Source organism: Aotus nancymaae, unplaced genomic scaffold, assembly GCF_030222135.1.
Source record: "Aotus nancymaae isolate 86718 unplaced genomic scaffold, 86718_ANA_hifiasm-v0.15.2.pri h1tg000003l, whole genome shotgun sequence".
Classification (NCBI taxonomy): Eukaryota; Metazoa; Chordata; class Mammalia; order Primates; family Aotidae; genus Aotus; species Aotus nancymaae.
This window is the reverse complement of record NW_026988414.1, coordinates 31,291,661-31,305,402: the sequence shown is the minus strand read 5'-3', so window position 1 is coordinate 31,305,402 and position 13,742 is coordinate 31,291,661. Positions and strand designations below refer to the sequence as shown.

At 39.9% G+C, this 13,742-nt stretch overlaps 1 protein-coding gene across 3 annotated transcripts in view; it reads right to left on the bottom strand.

Moving 5' to 3' along the window:
- The window catches only part of TEX10 (testis expressed 10), a 58,598-nt gene extending 54,021 nt beyond the window's left edge, over nt 1-4,577 (bottom strand). For 2 of the 3 annotated variants that reach the window (XR_010343767.1, XM_012437551.3), the window contains exons 1-2: nt 4,402-4,577; nt 857-1,045 (exon numbers count right to left, since the gene is read on the bottom strand). Coding sequence is in view for 2 of the 3 variants with exons in the window: in XM_012437551.3 (XP_012292974.2) it covers nt 857-1,036 (180 nt within the window). In the remaining variant the exon portion in view is untranslated. Of the gene's footprint in view, nt 1-856; nt 1,046-3,560; nt 3,702-4,401 lie in introns of those variants that run through there. The other variant, XM_064379487.1, reaches the window with a different exon arrangement.
- Nucleotides 4,578-13,742: the final 9,165 nt, after the last annotated feature.

The following is a 13,742-nucleotide window of genomic DNA, read 5'->3' as shown; positions in this document are numbered from 1 at the left end:
GTTCTAAAATTAGATTATGATGATAGTAGCATAACTCTGTAAATATAATAAAACCAATAAATTGTATACTTTAGGTGAGTGATTTTAATTATGTGTAAATTACGTCTCCATAAAGTTGTTAAATTGTTAAGCAACACTTGTTCAAACTTCAACTGACTTCGAGTATTTACTAAGAACCTATAATAAGCTATGTGTTGTATGGGTTCAAAAGTGAATGACAGGATTGTATCTTAATTAGCTATAAAAACAGCTAGAAAACTGTTCATCAAAAATTCGACATATCAAAAGCAAGTAAGGATTATTTGCAGATATAGCCAGGCACCATGGCTCACGTCTACAATCCCAGCACCTTGGGAGGCTTTGGCCGGAGGACTGCTTGCATCCAAGAGTTTGAGACCAGCCTGAGCAACATAGTGCAACCTTGTCTCTACAAAAAAAATAAATTAGCCAGGCATGGTGATGCTCGCCTATAGCCCCAGCTACTTGGGAGGCTGAAGTAGGAGGATCACTTGAGCCCAGGAGGTCGTGGCTACCGTGAGCCATGATAGCACCCCATTGTGCTCAACCTGGGTAAGAGTGAGACCTGTCTCCAAAGAAAAGAATTAAATCATCAAATAAGTATACCAGGGAGAAACAACTGTGCATTTAGTTTAGCAAATCTTTCTGGAGGAAGTGGAAAGACACAGCTGTATGATAAGAGATCAGATTTGGGTAAAAGATAAACTCCAAACATCAATAAACCCTATGATGACCCTAGGCAAAGTATTTAAGAGTTGAAACAAATTTTCACAAAATACAACATTCTACATGATTCCAAAGAAAATCTTATTTTATCAAAACAAGATGTATGGTTTACCTTTATGTTAAGTTTTCTATTGTTTGTTGGAAGTGATCCATCCTCTTTGAGTTGCTCAGGCAGATGTATAGTCTTTGTTTTAAAGTTTGTAAGAGTAGCATTTTGTAACTTGGGTTTCTTTTTACCAACTTTCAGTTTTACTTTTTGAAAATCATCTTGGCGTTTTCTTTTTTTAGTCATTCTTGACTACTATAATGAAAAGAATTAATTAAAAGCAATGGATAAAGACAAGGATGAATGATAAAAGAAGAAAAGGCATTTCCCAACACATTTATTTCAGTCATAATCAAGAATCGGTGAGTATGCTGAAAGATCAAAATACTAAAAAATACTGTTAAGAACTACTATAAACTCAGTCATAAAATACTGTAACAAGGCAACAGTCTTGCCACTGTTTTGCAAAGTTTTTTGGGTCAGGGAACCTTTTGTCAAGCTATGTGAAACCTTTTGAAAAGTGTTTTTTTCTTTTCCTTTGTTCCTGTGTAGGAGTGCAGCACAGACTTGCTAGAGATATAACTTGTATCTGCTGGTGAGCTCCTGGTATTCATAAAAGCCCCAGAGGAACCTCTCTAGCAATAAATATCAAGCAAAGTTGGAAAACCAATGTTATTATTTAATGCAGCCTATAATGGTTAGAAAAAGATTTACGAACCTAAGCTGAGCATTTGAAAAATGGGTAAGATTCAAATACACAGCAAGGAGATTAATAGGCCTTTCATGAGCAAGGAAAACAAGGTAAAGATCAGGTGTAAGGGATAAACCTAGTACAGCAAAAGTAACATTCAGACTAGATATAAACAGAAAACAGTATTCCTCTTTGCTCGCCAAAAAGGATAAAAAGCAGCATAAACAGAAATATGATGTAACAGGGAGATAAGGAACAAAGACCAGCTAAGCCACTATTAAAATAACTCAGGCATAACACCATGCCATCTTGTACTCCCTCCCCCGCTATATCACATTCCAAACCTTGTACCTACACATGAAATCTTTGATCTGTATCTCTTACCCATTTCCAGGCCACGACTTTAAAGAAGTCCTTTATTTCTACCATTCAATATGTTCTCCACTGGTACTCTTGCCTACTATCTAGTGTCTACTCTTTAGTCCACTGGCCTTTTACCAGAGAGCCCTCTCTAAACACAGAGCTCATGACGAAGGCTCAAGAGTTCTCAGTTGTTCCTACTCCTCACACACAGTAAAACCTTAGCCTAATGTGGCCCCATCCAACCTCTCCAGCTTTATCTTCCCACAAAGTAACCTCTATTTAAAAAAATAGACTCCTCTACCTGGAAGCAGCTTAATGATTCTTGAAGCCTCTTCCACACCCGCAAAAATAATGAGCTCTGCCTTCCACTGTACACCACCTGAATAGGGTAAGTACCTCTGGAATAAATAAAGCTTCCCCTCATCTCCTGGTCTATCATAATTATCCTATGCCTGGCCATAAAAAGCGGTAATGCTATACACGAGGGCATAAAGAAATTGAGTAAAACGAAAAGTTTCCATTATTACAATATTAATAAAATGGCCAGTGCAATACTGAGCAGCTCAAGTTCAAGGAATTCCGAAGCCAATCAGCTATTACACTATATCCAAATTCACTTAATTACAGGGTTATATTAGATGGCCATGAGCTAGGATTTCTCACAGGTTAAGAACCAATTCTACACCAGATTGATTGGGTTCTTATCCAGACTCGTACTCTTTCTACCTGTACATTGTCCCAATTTCTATCTACAAAACAGATAATCACAGGATGAGGTACTACAATGAAGAGTGTTTTACACAACTGCAAAACACCAGAACTGTGCCTGGCACATAGTGGTTATGCTCTAAGCATAAATACGTGCATGTCCCTAAAGTCTCAGGATCAGTATATACCAAGCCCGGTTCTAGATGCATTGTGTACCTTTGCATGCAATCCGCACAGAACCATGCAAGATAGGTGGTACTAAACCAGTTTTAACAATGCATGTCAGAAAAGTTTGGAAGACACTCCTTTATCAAGAAGTTGAAGAGGGATTCATTCACAGAACTGAGCTCTGCAAATAACCTTTAACACACCAGAATTAACTTCAAGACTGGAAGTCTTGGTGGCAAAATAATTTACCTTATTTCATTTGTCCCTATTCCCAAGTTTTCATCTCACCCACATCTCTAGTTACCCTAGTCTTTAAAAAAAAAAAAGGGCGGGGAGGGGCGGGAAAGGAATAAAGCCTAAAAAGAAGGCCATGATACTCACGTGGCCTCTTTTAATACAAAAATGGTTTTAATTAAGCAAGCACACGTTGTGAGCTTTTTCTACAATTTTACTGCTAGCTGGTACCGGAGACGAAAGTAAATGGTACAGGACATTCAGAAAAATTAACTCGCTTCCTCCCCTACTCCTCCGGGTTCTATTTAGCCATTAACCACCTGATGAATCTTCAATAGTCTACTGTCAACTTTATGCCATATTATCTATCGCTTTGTATTAGTCATACTAACGCTTTCTCTGTTAGGAAAATTAAAGAGGGCTGACTGACCTTTCCTTGACTTTTTAAAACTAGTAATATTATTACGGTACACAAACCATTTTTACACGAAGAATTCTGAAAGTTCTACTAGTAATTGACTTTAACTTATAACAAAAGATTTTCATAACAGAGCAAATCAGTTTTTAGCAGAAAGTAGGAATGCCAGCCTCAGGGGTGGAACTCACATCACTAGTCCTTAGGTTTGCGATCCACAACAGTTTCAAAGCTGAACGTCACATACTCCTACTGCAGGTTTTTCCTGCTAATTCCAACAAAAGGCAGATCCTAGCGTTATGAGGATTTCAACTGAACTAAATTCCAACTATTAATAGTTTGCCTGCCACCTTCTTACCCTTTCACATTTCCACCTTCTTTTCCAAAAAAAAAAAAAAAAAAAAACCCAGAGAGAACAAGCATACTGCACTCGGCCTTTGATAATTTCCTCCCAAATCCTTTAAACTCACGAGTTCCTCCAAACACCACGGAGGGGCCAACCACGGGCGACAGACTTCCCAAAAAGCAAATGCCCCGGGCAGGGGCGACTCGAGAAAACTGTGGTCCCCTTCCGCTCGCTTAACTCTCCCGCCTGGGCGACTAGAGGGCGGAACATGGGACGCCTGCTCATCCCCACTCCGCCTTCGGTCTTGCATCAATCCCAGAAGTACTATACACCGTGCTCCTACTCCAGTGGATGCCGGCCAGGACCAGAGTCGGGGAAGTGGGGCCCAATTCACACACCCGGGCCTAAAACTCTCTCGGACCTGAAACTGGACGAACCCGCCCAGTCACCTGAAGCTCCTCAAACGCCCTAAAGGGGCCCGCCCCCGCAGTGCCTGCTGCACACGCCCCCGCAGTGCCTGCTGCACACCCAGGCCCAGCTCCGAGGGACGCCGCGGCCCAGACCCGGGGGAGCACATCGTCCACGGCCAACCCTGCCTGCTTGGGCCGCGGACAGGGGGCGACGGCCCCACCACGCTCAGTCCTGAGCCCCGGGAGAACCCAGTCCGACGGGCGACGGCCGCTCACCTGAGGACCCGGCCACGGCCGGGGCTCGGAGCCCGAGGAGAAAAATCCAGCGAGCAAAAGCTCACAAGGAGACAGCGTGCACCGCCGGCCTCACGCTCTTGCTCCCGGAGCGTGTTTTCAAATAGCCTCGTCCTCACGCGGCCGCGTCTCCTTCCGCCGCCCGGAAATCAAGGCCCCTCCCCCGCCCCGCTGTGCTCACGTGACCGCAGCCCGCAGCCGCGCGCAGCCGGGGAGGCGGGAGCGGGAGCAGTAGCAGTAGGCCCCGCCCATAGGGGAGGGGACCGCGCCGGAAGACCCCCGCTTTTTGGGAATCGGAGGGAGGACTGCGCTAGGTGCCCGGACGAAGCGTGGCTCTTGAGTCCACCCCATAACTTCATGGGCTGGCTGTGGGCCTGATTACAGCTGAGCATGCCATTTCTCTTCCTCAAGACCACGGTTCTTCAGACCTGGAGCCACTTTCAAAGAAGAGTATAAATTGGACTGAATTGAAAAAGCGAAAAGTTTGAGACTGCAGAAGATGGAGTTCCTGGGGACGTTAAACTGGGCTATGGTGGAGCAGATAGGGTTTCCTTAATTACAACAAGACACACCTAGTAGCTAGAGCCTGGAAGTCTTGGTCAATGATTCTTCCTAATATTTCAGTTTCTCAGCACTAACATTCCTACTACTAAAATGAAGTGAGAAATTAATTTCTGAAGTAAAGAAAGAAACTAAAATTCCTAGAAAAGAGATAAGGAAGCAAGGAGAATGAGCCTTTGAAAAATAGTCTTGACAAAGATTGGCATAACGGCATGGAAGAAAGAGCCCCAGGTAAGGACTAAAAGACCTTGATTCAGATTGGTCTGTACACTTCACCAGATGTAAGACTTAGTAAAGCTGGCGAAGATATTGACCGTCATTATATTGGGTAGGAATTCAAAGGAATGAATCCAGGGAGACCCAAGCATTGGAACTAAAACCATGCCTGTTACATAATCGGAGATAAAGAGACAGCGCTAGAAACCCTGCCCTCCTCTTGCTGGCAATAGGCACATCATCAGGTGACATCTGTCTAGAATCTACCATAACCATAAATATTTGTGAGTCATTGGCATTACATGGCATTATATTCTATTTAAAGCTATGAGACTAGATCAGAAGAGGAAAGATTTATTGCCAACTAGACAAGTCCCCAGAACTCCAAACTTGTATCTAACAGTTTATTCAATGTTTCCTTCAGATATCCAATATACATCTCAAGGTCAACTTGTCCAAAACAGAACTACTGATTTTCCCCTTGAAATCTACTCTTCCTACAGCTTATTCCTCTCAAATAGTAAGTCCATCCTTGCAGTTACTCAAGCTGAAATCTTTGGGATTTTGGTTTGGCCTCTTTCTTTCACACCTCACATCTAATCCATCTGGAGATTGACTCTACCTTTAAAGACATCCTAACTTTCACCAGTTAACACATCTCCCCTGCTACTATTCTGGTCCAAGCCACTTCTTGATCTCTGCAGAAAGCCTCCAAACACATCTCTCTTTTTCCCTCATTATGCTTCTTCCCCCTACAGTCTGCTATCAGCAGAGCAGCTGTGTAATTATTTCAACATCTAAATTAGATCAGATCACTCTTCTGCTTAAAACCCTTTAATGGCTCCTATTTCATTTAGAGTAAAAGCCAGAGTCCTTATTAGGTCCTTCTGTTAGGCTGTTCCATCATGACTGTAAAGAAATGCCTGAGACTGGGTAATTTATAAAGAAAAGAGGCTTAATTCACTCATGGTTCTGCTGGCTTTACAGGAAGCATAATGTTGGCATCTGCTTGCTTTTGGTGAAGTCTCAGGGAGCTTTCAGTCATAGAAGGTGAAGCAGAAACAGGCATGTCACATGTTGAAAGCAGGAGCAAGCAAGAGAGAAAGGGACAGAGAGAGAGAGAGAGGTGCCACACACTTTTAAACAGCCAGATCTCATGAGAACTCACTATCACTATAAAAGCACCAAGCCATGAGGGATCCACTCCCATGATCCAAGCATATCCCACCAGGTCCCACCTCCAGCACTGGGGATTACAACTCAACATGAGAGTTGAGTGGGGACAAATATTCAAACCAAATCAGTTCTCAAGCTCTTTCATATTCTGGCACAGCCCCTTACCCTCTGAGCTCTCCTCTGTCCACTCTCCCCGTTTTTACTAAGCTCCAGTCACACTTGCTTCTTTGCCTTCGTCAAACACCAGTAACACCAAACACTCCTGCCTTTGGACCTTTCCTTTAGCCTTTCTGTCTGCCTGAAACACTCTTCCCCAGTAAGTTTGTATGACTAACTCCCTCTCCTCCCTTGAGTCCACTCAAATATCTTCTCAGGAAGACCTACCCTGACCACTTCATTTAAAATCACAACTTACCTTCTCCCAAGACTTGGAATTCCCCTTCTCTACTCTACTTTTTTTTTTTTTTTTTAGAATGTATCACCTTCTAATATACCATGTGATTTGCTTACTTATCATAATTATTATTTGATTCTGTCCTTCATCCACTTTAATATGTAAGTTTTACATGGATCATTTGTTTTATTCCCTGGTATATTCCAAGTAGCTAGAGCAGTGTCTGGCACCTAGTAGGCCCTCAATAAATATTTGTTGAATAACTGTCTAGGAAGCACCTGTTACATCGTGGTGCTGAGCAATCACTAGCTTTTATTATTTCCCTACTTTGCTGCAGGAAGGGGTTTTTAGACTCAGCCCAGTAAGTGGGCTTGGTGACTGTGTAGCTGACAGAATTATTCTTGGCCTGACTAAAGGAAGCAGCAGAGCTTCAGCAATGCCAACTGTTGTCATGAGGAAATGCAGATCTTTTCATTTTTCAAGCAAAACCAGAAATCCGGTGTTCAGTCCATTCTCTGCTGCTATAACAGAATACCACAGACTGAGTAGTTTACAATGAACAGAAGTTTATTTGGCTCATGGCTCTGGAGCTGGGAAGTCCAAGAGTGTGGCATCAGCATCTGGCGAAGGTGATCCATCCCATGACAGAAGGGCAGAAGGCAGAAGTGAGCTCTAGAGACAGAGAGAACAAATCAAGCCGAATTCATCCTATTTGTCACCCTATACACTGGGGATAACTAATCCACTCCCACAGTAACAATTAATCTATTCATGAGGGCAGAGCCCTCACAACCTAATCACCACTTAAAGGTCCCACTTTGCAGTGTAAGAATGGCAATTAAATTTCAAAATGAGTTTTGGAGGGGACATTCAAACCATAGCATCCAGAAATGTTTATAAGAAATCTGATCTTTAAATATTGGCAAGTACATTTTTCTCCCTATTTTTGAAACACTGTGTAGGTCAAACAAAATACTTATGAACAAGTTACCAGTTTACTCTCTCTGGTTTAAGACATAAAAAGTGTTTGTACATAAAAATCAGCTTTTTCCAACTCTAAGTGATGAACTCAACAATTATAAGGATTGTTCACTTCCTGAGCCTGAAGAGATCTTTGATTTGATAAGTAACAAGCCTCAAGGTCCTTAACCCATGCCAGATAAACATTATTTACAATGAACCTACATTCTGGAATGTGTAGGACACTCCACTTCCAAAATTCTGTCCAATTGGCCACATAGGTGCTGCGTTTAGTTTCTGCAACCATAACAAAATACCACAAACTGGGTAGCTTAAATAACAGAAATTTGTTGGGTCTCAGTTCTCAAGACCATGGAATGTGAAATCAGGGTATCAGCAAGATTGGTTCCTTCTGAGGATTCTGAGAAAGAATCTGTTCCGTACATCTCTCCTAGCTTCTGGTAGCTTTAGACGTTCCTTGTAGACATTCCTTTAGTGCCTTCACATTGTCTTCCCTGTGCATATCTGTTTGTGTTCAAATTTACTCTTTTAATCAGAACTCCAGTCATAGGGGCTGCCCTAATTACCTCATTTTAACTTGATCACCTCTCTAAAGACCTTATTTCTAAATAAGGTCACTTTCTGAGGTACTAGGGGTTAGAACTTCAACATATCTTATTGGAGGACACAATTCAACCCATAAGAGCCACCAAGATCTGTGTCCAGAAATGTCTACATTTCATCATCGAAACAACTCCTTTTTGTCTATGCTCAGATGCAACACGATATTCTAGGTTAAGTAGCTTCCTCCTATGTAATCTACCTAACCTTTGCAGTGTCCCTTTAAAATGTGTTTCATTCTGGGCTTCCAGGATTTGCTTTGGGAATAAGGTATCACTGCTTTAAAAAAAAAAATCTGAAACACTCTTAACCTAATAAAAATTGATTTTATAATGTCAAAGCAAACAATAAAAGCATACACATATTAAACTGACTCTTACCTTACATTTTAGAGCTACTGCTAACACAAAAAGCAGTCTCTTTGAAGAAGCTGAAATGATGAGTTCAAACTTGATAGTATAACCAGAGGCACATTCTCTAGGAATTGATTGATATTATATATACAAATGACTTGGCACACTGCCTCAATAGCCCTTCAATAAATGGCAATAGATATCACTATTGATAATGCATCATTGGGCACTATTTGTGCAAAATCAACTTTTAATCAGGCTTCTTAGATAAAGTAACAGGAAACCAGTTCTGACATTATGTGAAAAGAAATTTACTGAAAGTGTATTGAATAACAGAGAATGGCCAGGGAGGCTGCCAGTTCAAGCTTAGAAAAAAGACAGGAAGGAAAAGACAGGCAAGGCCAGAAGTACAACCACCATTACACCACAAAATCAGTCTAAGACATAAGGATTAGAAATGAGGAAGTTAAATTATCTCCATTTGCAGATATCATTGTATATCCCAAAAAAATCAACTGAAAACTTACTATAAACAAAAAGAATTAGAAAAGGCAAGGAGGTAAAAATTAACATTCAGAAATCAGTACAGTATTCTTCACATACACAAACAATAACCATTTAGGAGATAGGATGGAAAAAGAGGCCCCATTTAAAATAGCAATCAAAGCAGATAAAAATCCTAGGACTGGATTAGAATATTCAACATCCTGTAGATATCAATTCTCTCTTAATTAACTGGTAAATTGAATGAGATTCCAATAAACATATTAACAGGGTTTTTTCCTAGACTTATATAGAAAAAATTAAACAAGCAAGACTATCCAAGAAAACTTTGAAAAGAGAACCAGTGAAGTTAGATATAAAAAAAATTATAAAACATCAATAATTTGACATTTGAATAGACAAACCAATGAAACAAAATACAAAGTCTAGAAATTGACCCAAATAAATTAGAAAATTACCTCATTAGAAATGCAGCATCTCATATCAGTGATATAAAGATAAATGGTTTGCACAAATAGGGAGCCATTTGGAAAAAGATAAAGTTGGATCCATACTTCACATATCACCTTCACATATCACCTTCAAAGATGTAAATTTAAAATACAAATCCATAAAAGTATCAGAATATAAAACAAATGAATTATTGTATGATTTTGGACTCCTACTAAGACTTTAAATGCCAGAGAAAAAGTGTTTTAAAAACTTGATTATAAGATTTTCCCAGGCCAGACATGGTGGCTCACGCCTGTAATCCCAGAACTTTAGGAGGCTGAGGCAAGAGGATCACTTGAGCTCAGGAGTTTGAGACCAGCCTGGGCAACATAGCGAGACTTCATCTCTACTAAAAACCAAAAAAATTTTCTATATTGCTTATAGAAAACAAAAAACAAAAAAATTAGCTGGGCACAGTGGCACACACCTATAGTCCCAGCTACTCAGAGGGTAAGGTGAGAGGATCACTTGAGCCCAGGAAATGAAGGCTGCAGTAAGCTATGATTGTACCACTGAGATCCAGCTGGGCAATAGAGCAAGACCCTATCTCCAAAAAAAAAAAAATTTGCAAAATTTTTTTTTTTAATTTTGCAAAACTAAACAAAACAAATAAAGGTAAAAACTTGAAAAAATTGTTTGAAACTCATATCACCTAAAGAAATAATTTTCTATATTTTTTCCCCAGTGTTTAGTCCTGATGTAAGTTTGGCTTGAAGATTTTTTCCCCATATAGGTAACTGCACCTAACTGAATGTGTAAATGGACTGCAACCGAATCTTGTAACAAATAGTGAAGTCTCGGTTAATCACAGAAGCCATATTTTAATCACAGGTGGCCAACTGTTCAAAAAGTGTTTTTAAAAGGAAAACTTTGAATTGTAACTAATCTGGCTGTTTTTGTATTTTATTTTTGTTTTTCGCATGTCACTTTTTTTTCTATAAAATTTTTTGGACCATGCAGCAGTGCCAGTCTCTCTCAACCTATTTTGGTTTGGGGAGTTGTGAATTGTTTTTCGTTTAATTTAACTTTGTTAAATTTAATCTGTCTAAATTTTGTTTTATTTTTGAAAGCTGGCAAATGAGAATTCCTGATGAAAGCTATAAGACCTGCTGTGTCTATGTGTCTGTATGTCTATAACTCAATATGTGTTACAAGTATGTGATAATATTTGGGGAATAAAGCTAGTTTTAAAATAGTTGGTAAAATAAAATAAGAATGACTTCAGAATTATCAGTTAAATATAATTCAGACATTTTTGCCTGAATATACTCATCATATGGGTTTATAATGTCTCTACTACATGTTTTAAAGTCATAAAATGTGGCTGCTTCAATTTTTGATATTGTGGCTTCTTTTAATTTATTGGTTTGTCTGTAAGCTTTTGGTTTTGCTTTTGAACCTCTGGATTCTGGTGTCTGGACAGGTAGCTGTGGTAAGGGCTGGGGACATATTCTCGGCACCTTGACCACCAGCTGTAAGGCAGTCAGCCCCACTATAGCCCCTTCCTACCTGTCCCAGTTTTGCTTCCTGGCTATGTTAGAAGGGGTTGGATCCTTCAGGCATTGTCTTCACAGTTGTCTTCTATCCTGTGCCTACCCCTGGTATATAAGTTCAGGAACCAGATGCGCCCTGCCCTTCATAGCCCTTCTGAGTACCACATGGCTACTTAAGACCCAGGAAAGACATTAGGAAGGATACCTGTGTCATAGTTTCAGTAATTTAAAACCTTAAAGTCCATATTAAGTAAAGTAATAGATAATCATAAAATGGCTGGATCATTTCTAAGTCAGTTAAAATATTAAACATTAATTATCAAACATAAATTTAAATTTGTATACTTTAACTTCTTATGGTATTTAAAAAGCTAAATATATTTAGAACTGATAAAAATGTGAGAAAACAAATCTTTCTAATAATTATAAAATGTTTTCATGTATAAATACTGATATAAAACAGCTCAAACTTACTTTCTAGGTTTTCTCTAGAAATTAGGATTACTGGCCAGGAGCGGTGGTGCATGCCTGTAGTCCCAGCCACTTGGGAGGCTGAGGCTGGAGGATCACTTGAGTCTAGGAGTTCTGGGCTGTAGTGCACTATGCCAGTCGAGTGTCTGCACTAAGTTCGGCATCAATATGGTGACCTCCCAGGAGCAGGGGACCACCAGGTTGCCTAAGGAGGGGTGAACTGGCCCAGGTCAGAAATGGAGCAGGTCAAAACTCCCTTGCTGATCAGTAGTGGAATCATGCCTGTGAATAGTCACTGAACTCTAGCCTGGGCAACACATCGAGACCCCATCTCTAAAAAAAAAAAAAAAAAAAATTAGGATTACTGGCTGGGTGGCTCACACCTGTAATCCCAGCACTTTAGGAGGCTGAGGCAGGCGGATCATGAAGTCAGAAGTTCAAGACCAGCCTGACCAATATTGTGAAACCCTGTCTCTAATAAACATACAAAAATTAGCTGGATGTGGTGGCACTAGATATTCAAGAGGCCGAGGCAGAAGAATCGCTTCAACCTGAAAGGCAGAGGTTGCAGTGAGCCGAGATCACACCACTGCACTCCAGCCTGGGCAACAGAGCAAGACTTTGTCTCAAAAAAAAAAAAAAGAAAGAAAGAAATTAGGAATTCCAAAAAGAAGACATATACATGACCAACATCAATAATCATTAGAGAAATCCAAATCAAAACCACAATGAGATCACATCTCACATCAATCACAATGGCTACTACAAAGTAAAAAAAATAACAGATGCTGGTGAGGTTGTGGAAAAAAGAGAGTGCTTATACATTGCTGATGGAAATGTAAATTAGTTCAGCCACTATGGAAAGCAGTTTGGAGATATCTCAAAGAACTTAAAATAGAACTATCATTCAATCCAGCAATCTTATCACTGGGTATATACCCAAAGGAAAATAAATTACTCTACCAAAGTGATACATAAACACATATGTTCATCACAGTATTGTTTACAATAACAAAGACATGCCCATCAACAGTGGATTGAATAAAGGAAATGTGATACATATACACTATGAAATACTATGCATTCATAAAAAATAATGAAATCATATTCTTTTCAATAACATGGATGCAGCTGGAGGCCATTATCCTAAGCAAATTAATGCAGGAACAGAAAACTGAATCCTGCATGTACTCACTTATAAGTAGGAGATAAACACTGAGTACATGTGAATACAAAAAGGGGAGCAATAGACACTGAGGCTTCCTAGAAAGTGGAGGGTAGGAGATTGGAAAACTACCTACTGGGCACCATGCTCACTACCTGGGTGTCAAAATTATTTCTACACCAAACCCCAATAACATGCAATTTACTCCTGTAACAAAACTGAACATGTACCCTCTAAAATGAGGAAAGTTGGAAGGAAAAGTAAAAGAAATGAAGGTTACTAAGAGTACACTAATTCTGTATACAAAGTGTATAACGCAAAGCAAGGACTGGGCATGGTGGCTCGTGCCTGTAATCCCAGCACTTTGGGAGGCTTAGGTGGGAGGATTGCTTGAGCCCAAGAATTCAAGACCAGCCTGAGCAACATGGCAAAACCCTGTCTCTACAAAAAATACAAAAATTAGCCCAGGTGTGGTGGCATGTGCCTGTAGTCCCAGCTACTCCAGAAGCTGAGGTGGGAGGATTGCTTTAGCCTGGGAGGTTGAGGCTACAGTGAACCATGATCATGCCACTGCCCTCCAGCCTGCGTGACACAGCAAGACTCTATCTCAATAACAATAATAATAATAATAATGGAAAAGATAGATGGGATTTTAGTGAAAAACTTGGTAAAAACATGAAAATGGCCTTGGATGATGGGCACTATGAAAGCCCAGACTTCATCACTGTACAATTTATCTATGTACCCAAAAACCACTTGTACCCCTAAAGCTATTGAAATAATAGAGAGACATAAAAATGTGTGTTTAAGGAGAAAAAGATAATTTTATCTCATTTAGAAGTTAAAGATTATTTCAAATTTTAAAAAATTGAAATATATTGTTAAAGCTAAATAAATATAAAGTGAAAAAATTAATT